The 22,788-nt window shown below is 37.4% G+C and overlaps 2 protein-coding genes across 6 annotated transcripts in view; both read left to right on the top strand.

Annotated features, from left to right (window-relative positions):
* Nucleotides 1-10,461, top strand: part of nid1a (nidogen 1a) — a 34,643-nt gene extending 24,182 nt beyond the window's left edge. Inside the window, exons 14-20 of the mRNA XM_051125732.1 lie at nucleotides 2,599-2,768; nucleotides 5,310-5,436; nucleotides 5,583-5,754; nucleotides 7,668-7,825; nucleotides 7,999-8,122; nucleotides 9,659-9,771; nucleotides 9,958-10,461. Coding sequence (XP_050981689.1) covers nucleotides 2,599-2,768; nucleotides 5,310-5,436; nucleotides 5,583-5,754; nucleotides 7,668-7,825; nucleotides 7,999-8,122; nucleotides 9,659-9,771; nucleotides 9,958-10,088 — 995 coding nt within the window. The 3' untranslated portion in view covers nucleotides 10,089-10,461. The remainder of the gene's footprint in view (nucleotides 1-2,598; nucleotides 2,769-5,309; nucleotides 5,437-5,582; nucleotides 5,755-7,667; nucleotides 7,826-7,998; nucleotides 8,123-9,658; nucleotides 9,772-9,957) is intronic.
* A 2,345-nt stretch (nucleotides 10,462-12,806) lies between these two features.
* lyst (lysosomal trafficking regulator) overlaps nucleotides 12,807-22,788 on the top strand; it is an 82,246-nt gene continuing 72,264 nt past the window's right edge. For 3 of the 5 annotated variants that reach the window (XM_051126616.1, XM_051126615.1, XM_051126618.1), the window contains exons 1-2: nucleotides 12,807-12,880; nucleotides 13,358-13,592. In XM_051126616.1, coding sequence (XP_050982573.1) covers nucleotides 13,512-13,592 — 81 coding nt within the window. In that variant the 5' untranslated portion in view covers nucleotides 12,807-12,880; nucleotides 13,358-13,511. Of the gene's footprint in view, nucleotides 12,881-13,357; nucleotides 13,593-17,792; nucleotides 17,928-20,816; nucleotides 21,032-22,788 lie in introns of those variants that run through there. The other 2 variants (XM_051126617.1, XM_051126619.1) reach the window with 2 other exon arrangements.

The raw sequence follows: 22,788 nt of genomic DNA, 5'->3' as shown, positions 1-22,788 counted from the left end.
TAGAGCTTGACACCACTAGAAAAATTTCCAATCATTTAAAAAAATTTCATGACTTTTCCATGTCTAGAAATCACACTTTTAAAGTTCTTTCACAAATCTAGATTTTTCTAGCCAATGAAAGTCCTGGTTCTTAAATAAAAATGACAGTTTTTGGGGAATTATTTAAAATAAGAAAAATGATGTCAGCTTACATCTAAAAATGGTTTTAGTTTATTTTAAAGCTTGTTTGGTCTTATTTTAAACAATTTAAGCCATTTTGTGGCCCTTTGAAGCATGGCTGTAACCAGAGTTTGAAATTTAGTGAGGTCTGCGGTGTGGTTAAGAATTGTGGTATAACTCCTACAAATACAACTCATTATATATACTAAACACTTTAAAAGAGACAGACAGAGATGTTTGTGAAAGATGTTTTCTCTGTTTTGAAGGAATGAGCATTGTTAAATTATACCATCTGTGTACTAGTGTTAAATGCTAGTGTTTTTGATAGCGTTGGTAATATATCAGACAGATAATATCAGGATGTTTTCTATCTGTAGGCTTTTTTGATTACTGTCTAAGTGCCAGCAATGCAGTGTTGCCAGATATTATGAATAAAAATTATTCAAAGCTCGGACTTCATTTGACAAGCACAAATCCAGCAAGTACTATTATACACGTCCCCACTACGTTTGGCTCTTCAGATGAGGTGAGTTACCACTCTCAGTCAGTTGCGATGTTCATTTACTGCTTGCTATCTGGGTGCGGTGTCTCCTATTTAGTCTGCTGTTTTTGGTGAAGTGGTGCTCGGGGTCTGGCTAACATAGTTTTCGCTTGTGACTGGCTCTTATTTGCTCAATTAAAGAATTTCTCTGTTCCATTTCAATCTGGTTTTTCGCCCACTCCATAGTACTGCACTTGTAAAAGTAGTGGATGATCTACAACTTTCTGGTGACTCTGGTTCTCTTTCAGTTAGTCACGTTCGATGTTACATCCAGTCACCTCTGAGCTTTAAAAGAAAAGACCAATGAGAATTGGCAAGTGGAATTTGCATGTCAAGCCACTCCATCATACATATGGGTATATAAGATGGCTGCGTACATCCACTCATTGAGATTTTTGCTTTGTGAGCTGTTGTTATGAAGAAGAAAGAATAAAGAAGAAGCCTTTCATGGCTGCAGGAGTTTCTCGGCTGTGGGGATTCCCCTGAGGAAGGGAGATGGGCACATCTGGGCATATTATTATGCCCATCCATCTTTCTCAGGGGATGGGCACAATCTGGCACCCGCGACCTGATCTTGGCTCTAGCCTTTCCAGGCCTTGGTAGATACCATCACTCAGGCTAGGGCCCCCTCTACGAGGCAGGCCATGCTCTGAAGTGAGGTCTATTCCAGCTCGGTGTCGACTTGCTTGCAGTGCCCTTCCTTTGGATGCATGCACTTATTCCCAGTTGTTCCCCCTCGGTGAACTCTGGGTCCTCCATTGCCCTGCAGTTTTAGATTTGACCTAGTAGTCCGTTACTTCTTCCGGTAGTGGGTTACCGTCTTCCCCTCTGGACTTAGCATTGATGTCTCAGTATTTCCCACATTTTTCCTAAGTTTTTCCAAAATTTTCCACATGGCCTTACATTCTGTCATTGTGCTCCGCCCCCCCAATGGTTGCTTCAGAATAATTTACATAACACTTCTTGTTCTGATCTTACACCGTCATGGTTTAAATGATCACTTCTACTTTGATGACATCCAATTATACACTATCTGTACACCTGCTCTACCTGCCCAAACTGACAATATCTCTGCTTGTGTGAATGAAATAACAGATTGGCTTAATTAAAATTTTCTGAAACTTAACATGTACAAAACTGAGATCATTTTTATTGATACTCCATCACTCACTAGCAATATTCCTACCAATTTCACCTGTGAGATTGCTGGTTCTCACATCATAACATCAAGTACTGTTAAAAATTTAGGTGTAATCTTCAATTCCTCTCTCTTCTTCCAGGCTCATATTAACTCTTATCACCAAATCATCTTTTTTTTCCCATCTATGTCGCATTGCCCAGCTCCGTCCCTTCATCAGTGTCAAAGACGCTAAAAATATCATCCATGCATTTGTTTCATCACGCCTTGATTACTGTAATGGCCTCATCATTGGTTTACCTGCAGCTCCATTTCCAGATTACAATACATATAAAACTCTCATGCTAGAATACTTACATATACCAAGCGTTCTGCTCATATCACCCCAATTTTGTACGATCTTCACTGGCTTCTGGTAGTATATTGTATTAAATTAAAAAATTCTTCTGCTCACTTTTAAATCATTGCATGGCTTGGCTTCCCCTATCTTTGTAACATGCTTCTCCCCTACACCCTGGCTCGCTCACTATCATCTTAGGACTCTAGCCTTCTTGTTGTTCCTCCTTCATTTTCTACTTCTCCAGTGTTATTTTCTCCTTGTTGCATGTACATTGTAAAGTGTCCTTGCGCCCTGTAAAGGCACTATATAAATGAAACTTTTTATTATTACTACACACATAGAGTAGGTGGTGAATTTTCATAGTTGTATGAATTTATTATAAATGAAGTCAATGGTATTCATACATCTTCTGTTCTTCAGGTCCTGGACATGATGTTCCTGGCCCAATTAGACCGACGCCTGATCCTAACGTCAGTCCTTTGCCTCCTGGCAGTCACATCCTCTTCGCCCAGAGTGGAAAGATTGAGTATATTCCACTAGAAGGCCACAGCCTGAAGAAGAACGAAGCTAAGACTGCACTGCACCTCCCGGTAAAGCTCTTACCTCAATGTGGAAAAAGATAGTTTGCACTAATGCCCGAGAGTGCAGCACATGCTTGTGTTGGTTATAAATTGTTATGAAGTGTTTTAGGCAGAATCATTCAGATCAGTCATCCAGAAGTCTTCGCTCTGATTTATTCCCTGCCGTTTTGAATCTCTGGTATGCATTAATGGAGAGCCTGTGTAGTGATGTTAGTAACTACAGAGCAAACGTGTCACTGCGGTTTGCGTTCGGCTCGCAGTTTGTCTCTCTCAGTTAAATTGTTGATTACTCAGAGCCAGAATACTGCTGGGGGCTCGCTGGGGAATTTTAGGATTGCTTAACTTTTGTTTTTCTTGGAAATTTTAGTGTGAGAGAAATTGTGTTTATCAGAGACATATGCTGCTGATTACATAACCTCCATCGGCCTTTAACCGTAAGAATGTGAGGAGAGATTCCAGGAGAAACACAGCAGAATATTTACAAAAGAAAACAATGTTGACGAGTGTTTCTGCAGACGCCCTCGACTAAACTGTTACTTAAAGGGGTCATCGGATCCAAAGTTCACTTTTACATGTTGTTTGAGCATTAATGTGTGTTGGCAGTGTATGTACAAATCTACCCTATAATGATAAAAATCTGTAAAAATAATATCCCCTTTTTCAAATCGAGCCGTTCTCAGATGCCTGTCGGTGTGGCATCACACCAACAGAGGTCGCTCCCACGATAGTTGATTGACCTATGCCCTAACCCTAACATCTTACCTCAGATCTTAGGGATGTAAATTAGACAAGAATATCTCAGATTGAGCGATTGAGGTGTTGTGTTGCTGGATGTAATAATGAACATAGTGGTCGTCATTTACTCCCGACATCTGAGCCGCTGAAGATGCAGTAGATTACGTTTGTTTGTGAAGGGAATGCACCTCCTGATCTACATATATCCGTCTATGTTCACGCAAATCATTTGTGATCCAGCTTCACTTACAGCAGAAGTGAATATAAGTTTTTTTTTAAGTTTTTGAATCTCTGCAATCACCTTTCCTAATAATGTGCTAGTTAGCAAGTTTAGCAGCTAAAGTAAACAGGCTCGTCACTCCACAGAGAGAAGAGAGGGGCGGGGCGAGCAGAGCTCATTTGCATTTAAAGGAGCAATCCATCAGAATGGGTTGATTTTTGCAGAGCTCATTTTGACAAGGTAAAATGGTGTTGTTTTACACTACCATTGAGAATTTTTAACCAAAGTATATTACAGACTTTTCATTAAGACCCTAAGGAATAATATCAACTTGTGGAAAATGGGCATCCGATGACCCCTTTAAGTATAAAAATGTATTCCAGGTTTTGAAAAGGTGTTTTTGAAAGACGTCTCTTGTGTTCACCAAGAAAACTGCATTTACATGATCAAAAATATTTTATTTAAGTGAATTTCATAAAACTAGCGAGCTAAGCCAGGAGTAGTACTGACAGTGTTGTGTAAACATGGCTGAAGACGCGAAAAGAGGATTAGATGAGCCGAATCAATTGAGTGAGTCATTTACACTGGAACCGCTCTGATTGTTTCAAACATGTGACTTCGATCATTCAGTTCAAGCGATTCACTCGCAAAACAACAGACCACATTAAAAGAGCCATCCATTTTTAAATTACTGTGTTCAAAAGCATGTAATAATGAGTAAAATTGAGTTTTTTGAAACTTCGAATCAGTTAAACCATTGCTTCGCAAAATGATCAACATTTGAGCTCTGGTCTGAAATGATGGTTCGCAAATCATCATTCAGATAGGGAGCTTGGAGCTTGAATCGCGAATCATTTCATTCAGTTTGGAACTTTTTGGTGTTTATTTTTTTATTTATTTTATAACCCTGTTTTCAGCGTCATTACGCCAGTCTTCAGTGTCACGTGTCAGAAACAGTGTTGCCAAATATTTTTGTGGAAGCCATGACATATTTTTATTTTCAGGATTCTTTGATGAACAGAAAGTTCAAAAGAACAGCATTTACTTTAAAATAGAAATCTTGTGTAACATTTTAAATGTCTGGCACTTTTGATCAATATAATGCATCCTTGCTGAATAAAAACACAATTTCTTTAAAAAAAAATCTTAATGGTAAATATTATGGTTTCTCACTATTTCTGATTATATTGGCAATTGATTGTGTTCAGCTGCACGTTCAGCATATGCACAGGGTTTATATTTTCATCTGTCGACTCCTGAAATTGACACTTTAGGTCTTACTGTGTGCAGCACTGGGGGAAATCATAAATGTGAATGAGTCTTGATCCCATCTGCTCTTATTTATTGCTCACATGCTAACATTTACTGTAATGACTAACATCAGTGAACCCTATTAAACAAGGGAATATTCAAACTAGCATTAGTAACAAAACTGGTCATTTGAGAGTCATTTGTGTGGTTTTCATGTCTAGACAGCCGTTCACAGACAGACATATGGATATATGAATGTCTGAAGGCAGTTTTAGAGCCGTGTTGTCATTTTAAACAGTTCCATGCATGTTTCTGAGTCTTTTCTTTTTGTTTTTTTTTTTCAGGATAAAGTAGTGATTGGAATTGCTTATGACTGCGTGGAGAAGATGGTGTATTGGACAGACATCAGCACACCTGCCATAAGCAAAGCTAGTCTACAAGGAGGAGAGCCCATCCAAATCATTAAATCAGGTAGAGTCAGTTTTAACCAATAGTTGACCCCAAAAATGACTCACTGCATCGTTTCAAACTTATTCACCATCTTCTGTGGTTCACAAAGTATCGGTTGTAATTTCATGGGGTCTTAAGAAGTTGTCTGACTCTGATTTTTGTGTCAGATCTCAGCAGTCCTGAAGGCATCGCTGTCGACCATCTGGGGAGAAATGTGTTTTGGACAGACTCCATGAAGGACAGAATTGAAGTTTCCTCATTAGACGGATCCCAGCGCCGTGTCTTGATTAACACCGATCTGGTTAACCCGAGAGCCATTCTCACCGATCCCACCAATGGGTGCGTCACTAACTAGAAACCACAAGGGTTTAAAATGAACAAGAAGTGATTTGGCAAGTAAAGAGAGTTTGATAGAAACGCAATGTAACGCATGTTTAAATCAGTAGGATTGATAAGAATTAAGTATGAAAAGTGATGTGATTCAGTAATAAAGGCTTCTTTACTCATGCCAGATTTACACAGCAAAGGTGGCACAGAAGCGCTTCTGAAGTGGCATTTAGGTGTCTTTACACAGATTGTTTAATGCTGCTCAGAGGTGGCATAAATGCATTTACACAGTAATTGCAATGCAAGGGTGTCAGAGCAGACATAATTTAATCTAGCTTTAATGCAGCATTGTGTTTTTACACTGAATTTTAAGCAGGCACAGAGCCAGTCAAAAGTTTTTGGACAGTAAGATTTTTAATGTTTTTTGAGAAGTCTCTTCTGCTCACCAAGCCTGCATTTATTTGATCCAAAGTACATCAAAAACTGTAACATTTTGAAAACATTTTATTATTTAAAATAGCTGTTTTCTATTTGAATATATTTTAAAATATAATCTATTTCTGTGATTTCAAAACTGAATTTTTAGCATCATTACTCCAGTCACATGATCCTTCAGAAATCATTCTAATATTCTGACTTGCTACTCAAAAACATTTATTATTATTATTATTATTATTATTATTATGTTGAAAACAGCTGAGTATAATTTCTTCAGTTTTCTTTGATGAATAGAAAGTTCAGAAGAACAGCATTTATCTAAAATAGAAATCTTTTGTAACATCATAAATGTCTTATATTACTTTAGATCAATTTAAAGCATCCTTGCTAAATAAAAGTATTCATTTTCTTATAATTTCTTTAAAAGCTTCTTCCAAGATTCCAAGCTTTTGAATGGTATAGTGTAAAATGTTACAAAAGCTTTCTATTTCAGGTAAATGCTTTTATTTGGATCTTTCTATTCATCAAAGAATCCTGAAAAAAATGTAATCAACTGTTTTAAATATGAATAATTAAATGTTGACAATAATAATAATTTCTCATCCTAAACCACAACCAAACAACATGAGCAAGACCAGATGAAATCAGCTCAATTAAACTGCATTGCATATTTATTATTATTGTTATTTTTAATTTACTTTTTTTAATGATCATGTGACACTGAAGACCGCAATCAATTACATTTTAAAATATATTAAAATAGAAAGCAGTTTTTTTTAAAAAGTAAAAATATTTCACATTATTACTGATTTTGCTGTATTTTGGATCAAATTAAATGCAGACTTGGTGAGCAGAAGCAACGTTAACGAGAACGAGAGAACGTTAAAAATTTTACTGCCCAAAAACTTTTGACTGGTAGTGTAAAATTTACAAATGAACAAACGAGTTAAGGCTGCTTGGGCCAGCTGAAAATTGTGTGTCAAAACATAATGCTTAAAAGCCAGACTAAAATATAACTGCTCTGATCCTGGAATCAAAATCAAAACAGTCTGTGTAAAGACACGTACAGCAAATGCCAGTTCAGAAGCGCTTTTGTGTCACCTTTGCTGAGTAAAGCCAAATTCATAAATGCATTTTGTATACCTTGAAGCTAGAGGTCAAAGCAGGCATAATTTAATCTGGCTTTAATATGGCATTATATCTTCACACTGAATTTTGAGCAGGCGCTGAGTAAAGACACCTTAAAATTAGCACAATAATGTCATAAAAATAATGCAAAGTAGAGTTTCATGGCTAATGAGAAATATTTATGGCTGTTGCATTTACTCTGCATTTTGTCTGCATTAGTTTTAGACCCTGAATACAGTGTCAGTTTTGTTTACACACTGATTCTTGGCATTATGAATTTGAGCGATTCCCAAAGTACCATTCATTTCTGCAGTGAATTATTTATTGCAAAGTGTTTTCAAGGTCTGTTTCTCCCTCAGCTACATCTACTGGGCCGACTGGAACAGGGACGCCCCCAAAATTGAGATGGCTTACATGGACGGCACAAATCGGAGAGTACTGGCGAAGGATGATTTGGGCCTCCCCAACGGTTTAACTTACGACCCCCAAACGTCTCTTCTGTGCTGGGCGGATGCTGGTACGGCTCTAGTTCACTGAGAAACATTTACAAGTGCAATAAAGTCACAGCTGCTTGAGTCTCTCGGGGGGAAACAACTCATCATTTAGCTCATAAAAGACACAAGCTGCATAAAACGCTTTGTTTATTTAAAGTGTTTGTGTTAATGATGATGTTTGGTGTTTCGGATGCAGGTACACATAAAGTGGAGTGCATGAATCCACAGCAGAGAGGTCGGAGGCAGCTTATGGAGGGAATTCAGTATCCCTTTGGACTGACTACTGATGGGAAGAACCTCTACTACACGGACTGGACGAGGTGAACTTTCGCTTGAACGTCACACTTAATAGACATTTATTGGATGACATGTCCTTAAAATGTTTTGAAAGAAGTCTCTTCTGCTCACCAAGGCTGCATTTATTTAATCAAAAATATAGTAAAATTGTGAAATATTATTACAATTTAAAATAGCTGTTTCTGTGTGAATATCTGTTCAAATGTAATTTATTTCTGTGATGCGCAGCTGAATTTTCAGCATCATTACTCCAGTCTTCAGTGTCACATGATCCTTCAGAAATCATTCTATTTTGCTAATTTGCTGTTCAAGAAATATTTCAAACATCAAATAAATAAATAAATAAAATCTGCATGAAAAATCTAGTTTAACTGAGCTAATTTCATCTGATCTGTTTGGTTGAGGCTTAGGATGAGAAAGCAAGGTCAAGGTTCAGTCGACAGTCGACCTGTGAGCTTAACAGCAGCTCTCTGTTCTTCTGAAGCCTTGATGTGTGTTTGCTAGCACAGGTTCCCTCAACAGCAGCGTGCACTGATTTGCTGCTCTAACCCTGAATGTGTTTGCTATGCAGAGGTCGGGGCAAAAGGCCTGTTTAAAGGCTTGTAGCAGCTGCGTGTGATTTCACGGACTGCCTGTGTCTCTCTCTGATCTTTCTACAGCCTTTGCCTCTTTGTTAGTGGAGAGTCATAACAGAGCAATTGACAATAATAAACAGTACACAACCAACTCACATGTAAAAGGTCAGGATGCAATACAGTAATAAGAATCTGGGAGGAAAATATGCTTACTTTTAATGAAATCATAATAGTCCATACATGTATGAATGTGTGTCTGCATATGTATGTGTGCAAGGCTGCATTTACTTGACCAAAAATACAGGTAAAACAGTAGTATTGTGAAATTATTGTATTGTAAAGTATTATTTATTCATCTATTTTATTATTTATTAAAATAGTAATTACATGTTTTATGCAGGAAGGATGCATTACGTTGATCAAAAGTCAAGACATTTTTAATGTTACAAAAATGTATATTTCAAATAAATGCTGTTATTCTGAGCTTTCTATTCATCAAGGAATCCTGAAATTTAAAATCTATCATGGTTTCCACAAAAATATATTGTGCAACACAACTGTTTTCAACATTGATAATAATCAGAAATGTTTCTTGAGCAGCAAATCCGCATATTAGAATGATTTCTGACGGATCATGTGACGCTGAAGATTGGTGTAATGATGCTGAAAAATTCAGCTTTGATCACTGAAATAAATTACATTTTAACTAATATTCACATAGAAAACAGCTATTTAAAACTGCAAAAATAATTCACAGTTTTTAGTGTATTTTTATGATTTGAATGATTTTTTTATGATATTTTAGTGATTTTTTTGGCATAAAAGAAAAATTGAGCATTTTGACCTACACAGTGCGTTTTTGGCTATTGCTACAAATAGACCTGTGCTACTTAAGACTGGTTTTGTGGTCCAGGGTCACATATGTATCATAAAGGTGTATATATCCAGTGTTTTCCTGATGGTCTGTGTGTTTGTGTTGATCAGGGGTGCTGTAGTCGTGGTCGATCGCTATGCTAGGCGAGAAGTGGACGAGTTCCAGCCCCAGAAACGAACACGTCTGTACGGGATCGCCACTGCACACGCTCACTGCCCGTCTGGTATGACTTGTCTCTCACATATTTCACTCCTTACTCTTAAATTCTTCACAAATGATGTCAGTTTTTAATGTTCAGTGCTTCTGACCAATGCAAATAAACTGGCTCGAGTAGCTAAAACAAGCCTAAAACACAACATGTTTGTAGCATTACTGCAGCTGATGTAATATATTTACTGTTCCCTATCAGGTCAGAACTATTGCTCGACCAATAATGGCGGCTGCACTCACTTATGTCTGGCGACACCTGCTGGTCGCTCGTGCAGGTGTCCGGATAACGCTGTGGGCCTGGGCTGTGTGGAGCGGGAAGGCTGGAACTGAAGATTTAGAGAGATGTGAGCAAACCTCTAGTGATGAATGACGTGGCATTTCCATCACAGCCGTTCATGCAAATGCTTGTTACACCATGTCTTGTCTGAAAGATGCAATAAAGCCACAGTCAGTATTAAAGATTTTTTAAATGCATCCGTGCCTTAAATATGATCATGGTGCTTTAATGAGCAATTAAATGCTTATGAGGTTATTGTGAACATAGTCTCATGTCGTTCCAAACAATTTTTTTAGCAAAACTAACAATATTACTCTGATACGAGAGTGTCCTTTTAAAAGATAAAGATATGATACAATTGTGAAATAACCTGGCATAAATTGATGTTTACACATACATCTTTTCAATAAAAACATATTTTGTTTATTTAGCCTTGTCATTTTTATATATTGTTATAGTGCTTCTTTTGTAATTAAAAGTCCTAGGATTATTCACACTCATGCTGGAAACGTAGTTATATACTGCCCTTGTGCACAGAAAATAACAACCACCAGAGGGGAGCAACAGCCTAAAAATCAGGTGAAAACTCCCTGCATAAACTATTAAATTGTCTAGTTATTCTTTACTTACTGTAACAATTTCACTGTGTAGATCGTTAACTACATTATAACATTCTTTAATTTATGTTCTGTATATATTATTATTATTATTTTACCAGTGTATTAAGTGTATTTGCCACTAAAACATTCTACAGGTTTTTGTAGATTTTAGTATAATAAATGGAAATGCATTATATTTAAATTAAATGAACAGAAATGATCAAATATGGGTACCTTTAAAGAAATTATTTTATTTTATCTTATCAATCTCAGCAGTACATGAGTTTTACAAATACAGTAAATACACATGTTATATATATATATATATATATATATATATATGTGTGTGTGTATATATATATATATATATATATATATATACATTATTGGAAATGATCCATTTAAATATGAATATAAACAATATGATTAAAATAAGTTATTTAAATAATTTTAAAATTATTTTATCAGAAATGTCCCACTGAGATACTAAGATAGTACAATCTCAACAGCACATGACTTTCACAAATACAATAGTGTGTGTGTATGTATATATATATATATATATATATATATATATATATATATGTGACCCTGGACCACAAAACCAGTCTTAAGTCGCTGGGGTATATTTGTAGCAATAGCCAAAAATACAGTGTATGGGTCAAAATTATAGATTTTCCTTTTATGCCAAAAATCATTAAGAAATTAAGTAAAGATCATGTTCCATGAAGATATTTTATAAATTTCCTACTGTAAATATATCAAAACTTAATTTTTAATTAGTAATATGCTTTGCAAAGAACTTAATTTGGAAAACTTTAAAGGCGATTTTCTCAATATTTTGATTTTTTTGCACCCTCAGATTCCAAATACTAAAATAACCGCATCTCGGCCAAATATTGTTCTATCCTAACAAACCATACATCGATGGAAAGCTTATTTATTCAGCTTTCAGATGAAATTGAATGAAAGCTCAATTTTGAAAAATTGACACTTATGACTGGTTTTGTGGTCCAGGGTCACACACACACACACGTTTGTTTTTGTGAATTGTGGGGACTTTCCATAGACTTCTATAGATTTTATACTGACCAAACGATATTGTCTATCCCCTAACCCAACCCTAACCCTAAACCTAGCCCTCACAGAAAACATGTTTGCATCGTTACACTTTCAGATAAACATCATTTACTATTTTTAATCATTTTTTTAACATTGTGGGGACCGCAGGCCCCTGAAAAATTTCAGGTTTTACTATCCTTGTGGGGACATTTGGTCCCCACAATGTAGCAAAAACAAGTACACACACACACACACACACATATATATATATATATATATATATATATTAGAAGTGATCCATTTAAATAAAAATATAAACATAAAACATTTTCCATCATGTGATTAAAATAAATTATTATATTATTTTATATTATCAGAAAGGTCCCACTGAGATAATACAATCTCAGCAAATAAAAAAATAAAATAATATAGATATATATTTTTAAATTAGAAGTGTTTTGGATTATGACTTAAATGTGCAAAAAATATTAGAGGTGTGCAGTAAGTATTGTGTACAGTTTATACTTATAGGCCTACTAAATACAGTAGTTTTAATCAATAAATATTGTGTTACTTGTGTATGTAGTATATTAACATTTGTATTACATTTGACGTTTAATATATCAAAAGGAGAACTGTCTCTAGCGCTTAAATAATAAATGAATCTGTATAATAGAATGGTGACCTCATGGAACAGTGGCTCAAATTTGATCAGCGGTCAGACTCAAAATTCTGAATAATTTCCTGCTGTGGGGTTTAAAAACAGTCCCACAAACATCCTCTTATTCCCACAATAAAAGAGGATTGTGTGTCACACTCACACACATGCAGTGAGTCTCAACAAACACAAAAAGAGAAGCTCTGTGACTGGCGAACATTATTTTCACTGTGACTGGAGCTCCCCGGAGCCGCTGCGCAGTGGCGTCATCACGTCAGCCCCGCCCACCGCGGGAACAAGAGACGTAAGCGCCTAAGCCCCGCCCTTACAGGGGGGACACGATTAGCGTCATCCGAATGACTGGTGAGAGGGAGCGTCTTCAGAGGCTGCAGATTTGATCGACAGTCGACTCAACCAATAGCCGTTAGGATTCTGTTTTGTGGGCGTTATTTCCTGTACTGTTTTGCATGACATTTTTTTCTTCTACATTGCTTGTGTATATGTTAGAAGGAAGAACGGAGACGAGGTACGTAAATTGTAATTGTATTTAGACCTCAAGCCTTGCGTTTAGATGAATAATATTGACGTGATGATTAAACATGGCTGGCTGGCATTCGTTCTTCCTCATATGTGACATAACTAAATCAATGAGTGTTAGCCTAAGCTGTGCTGCAGGAGATTCTGCGTCTGATGTTGCGTGAAATGATCCAGTACACGCAAACATGAGTTTCTGTCTGCAAAAACGAACCATTTTCTTTAGTTAAAGCATTTTTACTGGTTCATTCACGCTAATGGTGGCGCCGAAGCTAATATAAGCCCCAACTTGTATTTACCACGAAGCGGTGCACTAATGTTACTGCTTCATTTGTCTACTTGCAACTGTGACTTGACAGCAACTGTCAGCTAGACTGGAATAAACTGACTTGAATGTGATCTGATCCAGTGCAGAGCCCAGTTCGCGCCAGCCGTAAATTCAAAAGTTCTGTTTCATCTCTGTTGGCAGTAACGGATTTAACGGACTTCAGTTCTCCTAATCCGAATGGACACCTAATGTAATGATGTGCCGTTCCCGCTCACGCAGCTCGAATTTAACTGCTGGATTTTAGAGCTTCGATCCCTGCTGTGGATGAACCGGGGCCGGTGGTGGTCAGCTGGACATGGCCAGCTCACACCTGGCTGATCTGTCCCAGGCCTGGGACAACTACATGGACTGCCGCGCACAGGGCGCAGATCTGCAGGTGAGTCGTGAGAGCTGGTTACTAAGTAAACGAAGAACAAACTTTGTATGTGGGTTTGTCAAAGACTTGCTTGGAAGTTGAAAAAAGCCTTACACTTGAAAGCTTCTGGCTTGCTAGACAAACCGATTACCTAGTTCTAATTTACTAGATCAACATCTGCAGATTTAACGTTAGTGGGGTGTTCTGGGTTATTAGACAAACAGATTACCCAGTTCTGATTTACTATATCTAGGGTGTTCTGTGTTACTAGACAAACAAATTAACTAGATCTGCAGATTTACTATGGTGTTCTAGGTTACTAGATTGTAGATATAGACAGCCTTATTAGTTCTGATTTACTAGATCTACATATGTACACTTACTAGGGTGTTTTGGTTTCTAGACAAACAGCTTAACTAGTTCTGATTTACCAGATCTACATCTGTAGACTTACTAGGGTGTTCTGGGTTATTTGACAAACAGATTAAGTAGTTCTGATTTACTAGATTTAGATCAAGTAGATTTACTAAGGTGTTTTGGGTTTCCAGACAAACAGATTAACCTGTTCTGATTTACTAGATCTACATCTGTAGATTTACTGGTGTGTTCAGGTTACTAGAGAAACAGATTAACTAGTTCTGGTTTACTGGATCTAAATCTGTAGACTTAATGGGGTGTTTCAGTTTCTAGACAAACAGATTAACCGGTTCTGATTCACTAGATCTACATCTATAGACTTAATGGGGTGTTCAAACAGATGAACTAGTTCTGATTTACTAGATTTAGATTAGGTAGATTTACTAAGGTGTTTTGGGTTTCCAAACAAACAGATTAACCTGTTCTGATTTACTAGATCAACATCTGTAGATTTAACGTTAATGGGGTGTTCTGGGTTATTAGACAAACAGATTAACTAGTTCTGATGTACCAGATCTACATCTGTAGACTTACTATGGTGTTCAGGGTTACCAGACAAACAGATTACCCAGTTCTGATTTACTAGATCTAGGGTGTTCTGTATTACTAGACAAACAAGTGAACTAGATCTGCAGATTTACTATGGTGTTCTAGGTTACTAGATTGTAGATATAGACAGCCTTATTAGTTCTGATTTACTAGATCTACTTATGTACACTGACTAGGGTGTTTTGGTTTCTAGACAAACAGTTTAACTAGTTCTGATTTACCAGATCTACATCTGTAGACTTACTAGGGTGTTCTGGGTTATTTGACAAACAGATGAACTAGTTCTGATTTACTAGATTTAGATCAGGTAGATTTACTAAGGTTTTTTTTGGGTTTCCAGACAAACAGATTAACCTGTTCTGATTTACTAGATCTACATCTATAGACTTAATGGGGTGTTCAAACAGATGAACTAGTTCTGATTTACTAGATCTAAAACTATATACTTACTGGGGTATTTAGAGTTATTAGACAAACAGATTAACTAGTTCTGGTTAACTAAGATGTAGGTCTTTAGATGTTTCTAGGCTGTTCTGGGTTACTAGATAAATAGATAAACTAGTTCTGGTTAACTAGATCTAAGTCTGTAAGTTTGATTTACTAGATCTGTAGATATACTATTTTGTTTTGGATTACTGGATTTTTAAAAATGATTACCATGGATTTTCATGGTATTCTGTGATAACTGAAAAGAATTGTATGGTATAACCATGGTACATATCCAAAACACAATGGCACTAGAGTGGTACAGTGTTTTACGTGGTTTGAGCTTATAAAAATCACACAGCAAGAAACAATTTGCAGAATGATATAAATACTTTGATAATTACACAGAAAAATCCTGCTTAAGCACTTCTTAATCATATTTGTCTTATGCGTGTCTGCTGAGAGCAGCTGTCATGGAGCGACGGCCAGGAATAGTTCAGATTATGTCGACTGGTGGTTTGACTGGTGGTTTGATTCTTCTTTGCGATGTGGAGTCAACTGTGAATTCATGTGTGATTTTCTTATAATATGCACAAGCAAAGTGTCAGAAATAATCAGCAGTTCTTGATTGACATCAGTGCCCTTAGGGTGAGATCAACATGTGGGCATTTTTTTTTTTATAATTCATTTTGATGCACGGGTTGGTGGATGTTCATGAGAGTTCACTTTGCTTTAGTTGGATTGTTTGGCCCAAGCAGCTAAAACACATCCAGACTGACCTGTCAAAGCCCACCTGGATGTTTGGGTGGAGGGGATTAAATGGTTAAAAACCTGTCAGCCAGGCTTAACTAGAAACTGTGGAGTTTTTTCTATGGACTTTCTTCTTGCTAGATCCTACACTTGAACATGAGACATCTGAGGATGATGCTCTGTGCTGAATATACACTGCACTGAAGCGCTTCAGAAGTGGCATTTAGGCGTCTGTAACACAGACTGTTTGATGCTGCTCTGAGGTGCTTCTGTGCCACTTTTACAGTGTAAATTTGGACTAGTTAGATGTTTAAAGTGTGTCATTTCTGCACTCTACCATTACCATGTAGTATATAGATATAGGACATCCATATAGGTGCTACCCCAACATTTTTGTGTCTTCATCACACTGTACACACTGTCTCCTTGTCTTGATATTTATGTAAGCGTGTAGGTGTGTTTTTGTTTATGTGTGTTTGTGGCTGTGCTTCACACTTTCAGTTTCCTGAAATATGGTTTCACCACGATGACAGTTCTTCTCAACCCCAGTGACTAGTAAACATTGTGTGACGACTTGTGTCTCCCTTTTGTGATGCTGTTTCCATCCATTCATCCAGTTTCCTTTGAATTATTTATTGTCACCCATCAGGTAAACTGCTCATTATGTTCGTGTGAAGGACATAACTTAAGGCTACTGTCATGAAATAAACAGTATAGTTATGTTTGTAACCGCATACTTGTATATCTACACATGCTATTTCTGCTTTATGTAGTACCTATATGCATTCATTTCTCTATGCACAGATGACCTACTTGTGCGCTTGAGCGGTATACATCCAATTCACACTACAATGGAAACTGTACCCCATAATGCCCCATAAATTGGTGTGGTTTTGAATGTGATCGTGCGGGTAAAAATTGGTTTGGGCTGGTTTAGGGTCAGTTTGGTGATTTTCAAACATCTGAATTGTATAGGCTAATTGGTTGACAAACAAAACCCAGGTGTGCATGTACTGCACCCAACCAGTCGACATGATGTTACTAAACACACACGCACACTACAAAGTTGGCTGGTGCTGATGTTGACGTCATCTGCCTCACTTTTAGCCGCAGACAGATGTGATGAGTGACTGGTTTTTAGCATGATGAAGGCTTGAACAAGATTATTCCGATCACTTATATTGCACACTTTTGCATTTAAATTGGCTTATTCTTACTGTTGACACTGAATAGGATGCGTGTGTTTTTCAAAGGTATTAATTTATTGATTGCCATTTTGACATATTTTTGTTTTGACTTATTTGACGTATTTCTGCTTACATATTTTAGTCATATTTTGTAATTTTCTTTAATTTGATTTGATCTGTTTTCCTAGGAAATTTATCTGTTGTTGTATTATTTTGTCATCATTATTTTGTTTTAAGGAGTTAGAAATGGTCCTTATCAGCCTTGACTGACATGGCAATAACATTCTGTCAAATTATTTTGACAGTTAAAGTTCTGGCCTTTTGTTTTTTTGTTTTTTTTTTTGTTAAGTTTTGTTGGAGTGGGTGGCTTGGGCTGGAAATCGTCCATCCAGTCTGGCAGCACTGGACGTGGCTCTCTTTGTGTTTGCTTGCTTTAAAATCGTTTAAATGTTTAAATTGGCTAGGCTTAAAAATATTTGTGCAAATGATAAAATTTTGTGAGGACGCAGCAGTGGCCCGATCAGGCCAGTGACAAATCTATCAACTGTCCCGAACATCTTTCACGCTGGCCCCAGGCCATCAGGCAGTCCTTATCAAGCCCTGAATTATTAAAACTCTACAGTTTTTGTTATAGTTATTGCCCTTTATGTAAATGGGCTTTAGGTCTGAAAGTTCAGATTTGAACCATGCTGAGCGTGCAGTGAATGTGTGGTTAGTTAAAATGAACACTGGAGAAAAAGGTCAGCCGTTATCTTGATGTGTTACAGTAACCACACGCTTTTCCATTGCACTAAACAGGCTGGTATTTCATTGGAAGAGACTTTCAACATGTCAGTGTTGCTTTAAATCAGTTGAGGTTTGCGTGAGATGTTTGTAGATTTGATAAGGGGGATGTTGTTCACTGACAGGATGCTCACTGCTCTCGATTCTTGCTGCTTTTTATGTCTGTCTTAGTAGCGATTTGTTTGTACGATTCGAGAGTTTTTATTTTCCACATTTGTTCCCTGAATTCATTGAATGATTGTGGGTAAGTTAGTCATTTAAAATGTTTGTTTTATTCTCATTTGTTGTGGTTTAAATGTTTCATAAGATTGTTTGATGTTATTGTAAAGAGTCCAAAGAAAAGCAGTTTTGATTACTTGAGATTGTTGTATTTTCTCGTGAAGTGCAGATGAAGTGCTGTGATTGAGAAGTCTGCTAGTTTAATCAGGTCTGTCTGTGAAGTCTGTCAATCAGATGTCACCAATGGCATCAAGATACGCTCTTCCCGTTGAGCTTTAAATGAACAGTTCACTCAAGCGTGAAAAGTCTGTCAACATTTAAAGGACCTATGATTACCATAATGCAAAAAACACAGAATCGTGGAATTTCTAGTATAAACGTTGAGTCTCACAGAATTTGGCATACACACAGAAGCTTGAAGTTCTTCATAGCAACCTGTCAAAATAAAAGTTTGGTGAAACTTGAACTTGACTGTTGTACAGTTGAAAGTACTGTACCTCTCCAACTATTACTATCACTACTACTAACATTATTAAAACTTTATTTAAAGAATATGACATCAGTATTTTGTCTGTAAACCTTTTTTGTGTGGCACTTTGTCAGAAAATAAAAGGAATTAAGTTTTGATTACTTTTTAAAAGATTATTATTTTTAAATGTTTTATGCCTTCATTTGATTGTTTTTGATAGTAAGTCTAAATTAAATCATAAATCCAGGCAAACCAGAAATTAATTGGTTTCATAGGGCCTTATTATTGTGAAAAATAAATATAAAAAAAATAATAAATGATTAAACTCTTAATGTTTTATGAATATACAGGTGCTGGTCAACGAATTAGAATAATTTGAAATAGTGCAATCATTAAATTCTTTGAATGCATTGTTTGTGCAGAAAGAAAATCAGGTGTTCACCGCACCTGTCCTACTCGTTAGAGTAATCACAGAACTCGTTACCTGTAAACAATTTGCTCAGCTGACCTTTCCAAAAGGCCCATTTAGGCCATTTAACTGTGAGATTGTTGTTTCATTGAATTAGAATAAAGGAGAAACCGTTTCATTGAATTAGAATAAATGCTAGAATTTTTGTTTTCTGTGAAGAGTGTTCACTGTGCAGTATAAAGTCAGGGTTGAGTAGAGTTTCTAAGTAGTAAAATCAATCATGGGTAAGCAGCACGACCTCTCAACCGGAATAGTGGCTCAAATTCAAGCCCTTCGCCAACAAGGCTTGAGGCAAACTAAAATTGCTGAGCAGCTCGGCATCAGCCAGTCTTCCGTCTGCAAAGCTCTCAAGAAAAACTGCAGCAAGCGCACCAACTGTTCCGGCGTCCGAAAAACTTCTGCTCGCGACAACAAGCAGCTGAGAAAGATCGCAGTCAGCAACCGGTTCAAGTCCACTTCTGAGCTCACCTACTTGTGGAACAAGCAGACCGGCGCTGACATCTCCAGATCAACCACTTACCGTCGTCTGCGCGAACTCGGCTTCAAATCTCGCGTTCCAGCAGTAAAACCGATGCTGAACAAGAAACAAATGCAGAAACGGCTGAAGTGGGCCAAACAACACGGCGAGTGGACTGCTGAAGACTGGCAGAAAGTGGTCTTCAGTGACGAATCACGCTTCTGCATCTCCTTCGGTGACCAAGGTCCTCGTGTCTGGCGTCGTGGTGGCGAAACCTACAACCACGAGTGCGTGAAAAGATCCGTCAAGTTTCCCCAGAGCATTATGGTCTGGGGATGCATGTCCGCTCGGGGTGTAGGGAAACTCTGCTTCCTCAAGAAGACTGTCAATGCTGCCGTATATCAAGATGTTCTGGAAACGTTCCTGATTCCGACTGTTGAGGAACAGTTCAGCGAAGAAGACTTCATATTTCAACAGGATCTTGCACCGGCTCATGCAGCAAAGTCGACCAAAGATTGGTTCACTAGAAAACAGCTTGAAGTTTTGCCATGGCCGGCCAACTCGCCTGACCTCAATGTCATTGAAAACCTTTGGGCCATCGTCAAGCGGAAAATTCGCGACAGAAAGCCGACTACGCTGGACCAACTGAAGCAGAACATCGCCACTGCCTGGGAAGCTGTGAGTGCGGAAACTTGCGACAAGCTGGTCAAATCGATGCCGCGGAGACTTAAGGCAGTCATACAAGCCAAGGGGGCAGCCACAAAATACTGAGAAAGTGATGATTCTAATTATAATAAAAATTATTCTAATTCAATGAAACGGTTTCTCCTTTATTCTAATTCAATGAAACAACAATCTCACAGTTAAATGGCCTAAATGGGCCTTTTGGAAAGGTCAGCTGAGCAAATTGTTTACAGGTAACGAGTTCTGTGATTACTCTAACGAGTAGGACAGGTGCGGTGAACACCTGATTTTCTTTCTGCACAAACAATGCATTCAAAGAATTTAATGATTGCACTATTTCAAATTATTCTAATTCGTTGACCAGCACCTGTAAATATAATATTTCAATTCTAAATATAATTTAACCATGAAAATGGAAAAATAAATGTACTCACCCGTATGCTGCTACAAACAGAGATATTAGTGCACAAAATGTTGGGCTGGGTTTTGATCCAGATAGGAGTTAATGGCTGGAGATTATAGGGATAATCTGATATTCTGACCGGCCAATACTTCAGATCTTTACTCGGGTAACATCCTGTGGTTCACTCTGGTTCACGTGTCCTGTGGTGTGACGTGCAATGAAAATACAGCAGCATCTCAGTTCATTAGAGTTAATCAGAAACATGGGTTTTTAATATTTGCATCAACTGATCAATCTCATCAGATCTTCAGAAAACCACCGGTTAAATGTTTAGCACACCTAAGATTTTAAGGTTGTGACTCGTGAGAAAACTAACCTCTGATGCATCTGTATTGGTCTGCTCAAGATGTTTAAAACAACATCTGCTGTGCTAAATACATGAGTTCATCCTTAAATCTGCCACTGGCATTTCTAAATCACTTTTAAGCAATCGTTTGGTTCAACATCCTGTGTTTCTGCTTTTGTGATCTCTAGCGTGAGCCTCATGTCTATCTTTTCCACCAACGCCCCACTTACCGCCAGATTGAGCATTTTGCTTAGCGGACTAGTTAATTGACTCAGCGCTTTGAATAATTCATCTCTCTCTGGTGAGTCATGTTTCTACCACTGGCTGTGATGTGATAGATGCTCTTTTTAACTGAGGTTTGCTCTGAATCATTTTAACTAGTTGACTAGTCATGGGCAGCTCAATGTTTAATTTATGTGCATGACTTAAGATTTTGTGTATGTAGCCTCACGCAGAACCTGATTATACCAAGTACGACATGTTCCTGGATCAACATCTATGTTGACCCTGGAACAACATTGTGATTAACCAATCAGATTTCAAAAATCACTTTATAGTTTTTGTGAAGTTTAGGCTTACAATCAGTGTTTGGTGCTTGTACATTAGTGTCATTCATCTATCATTTCCTCTGATTTTAGGGATTACTCATGGGTAAGGTTAGGTTTAAAAAAAGCGTTACACAACGGTCATCTTCTGTTAGAACTGGGTCATACAGCAGACTCACTTCTCGTAGCTGTCACCATCATGGAGTACAGAACAGCTGGTTTTGGAAATTTATTGACTTTGAAAAGTAGATGGACTTCAGAAGGATAAATTAGACAACTTTACAGATCACTGAATATTAGGGCTGCATGGCCAATTAATTAGATCTCATTTATTCCGTTACTATGTTGGCTTCCAATTATTATGAACACTTCAGTTGAGTTAAACTTTAAGGAAATCCACTGTTACTTTTTTTTTTTTCAGAAATAACTTTTCAATAAATGCATGATTTTTCCAGAGTCAGCGCGTAGTCAAGTTAAGTATCACGGCCTCAAAATCAAAAATCTCAAAATCTTGATTTATGATTTCATAATCGAGCAGCCCTATGGAATATAGTTTATTTTAGTGTTTTTTAACTTTTCTTTTAAAGTTTTGATCTAATCCTCAACATCAGATCTGCGGAGTCTGACTTCGTGTACCAAACACTAGAAGCAAAAACAACATCTGCTTTTTGACCTTTTTGCAACAGCAGAAGGAAAATGACACTTCTGCAAACCCACTGTAGTTATTCTGCGACCGACTCACTTTAACAGCGCCGACGCTAACATGTGTGACTTCCTGTGCTGCATGTGTGTCTGAGCTATGGAAATGGGGTGAGAACGTGTTAATTAGATGCTGCCCAGTTTTCCTGCCAGGCTCACAAAACATATGATCTGCGGCAGTCTCTCAACTAATGAACTAGTGCTAAAATGACTCAAACCCAGATAATGATCTGAGAAAAACACCAGTCTGTTCTTTAAAACGTACATTTGAATTCTTGAATTTCAAATGTAGTATGTGCAGTTGACCCTTTGCAAACCCGCCCTACTTAGTTACTGTTGCTATGTCCGACAAACAGTACCTCTCTCACACTACACATGTTGTAACGCAGTGAAAAATGCATTGCAGAGCAAAGAGGAAACTACAAGACAATGCCAACAGACAAGACGGAGTAGTTTGCTTCTGGTATGAAACAAAGTCTCAGCTTTAAAAGTTTGCAATTTCTAAGAAATTCAAACAATAAATACCATTTTGTGGCTCTTTAATGTGTTGTGACAGATCAGTGTATTGCCTTATTGGATCGATGACACGTTTCTTCTTTAATTAAAGCTTGAAAAAAAACATGAATGAACATCAGAACATACCACGGAAAACTACCATGTTTCAAGTTTCAGTCCATCGAAGTTAGTCTACTGTTCTGTGTGATTTGTTTGTCGTGCAGAATGTCGGATTCGGCGTTATGATTGGTCAGATCAAGCTGTTTGTGATTTGCTGTTTGGTCAATTGAGCATAAATTTAGGACATTACTGTTTTGTT

This window comes from Labeo rohita, chromosome 13 (assembly GCF_022985175.1).
Source record: "Labeo rohita strain BAU-BD-2019 chromosome 13, IGBB_LRoh.1.0, whole genome shotgun sequence".
Taxonomy (NCBI): Eukaryota; Metazoa; Chordata; class Actinopteri; order Cypriniformes; family Cyprinidae; genus Labeo; species Labeo rohita.
Note: the sequence above shows the minus strand (reverse complement) of the source record. Positions and strands in the feature narration are given on the sequence as shown.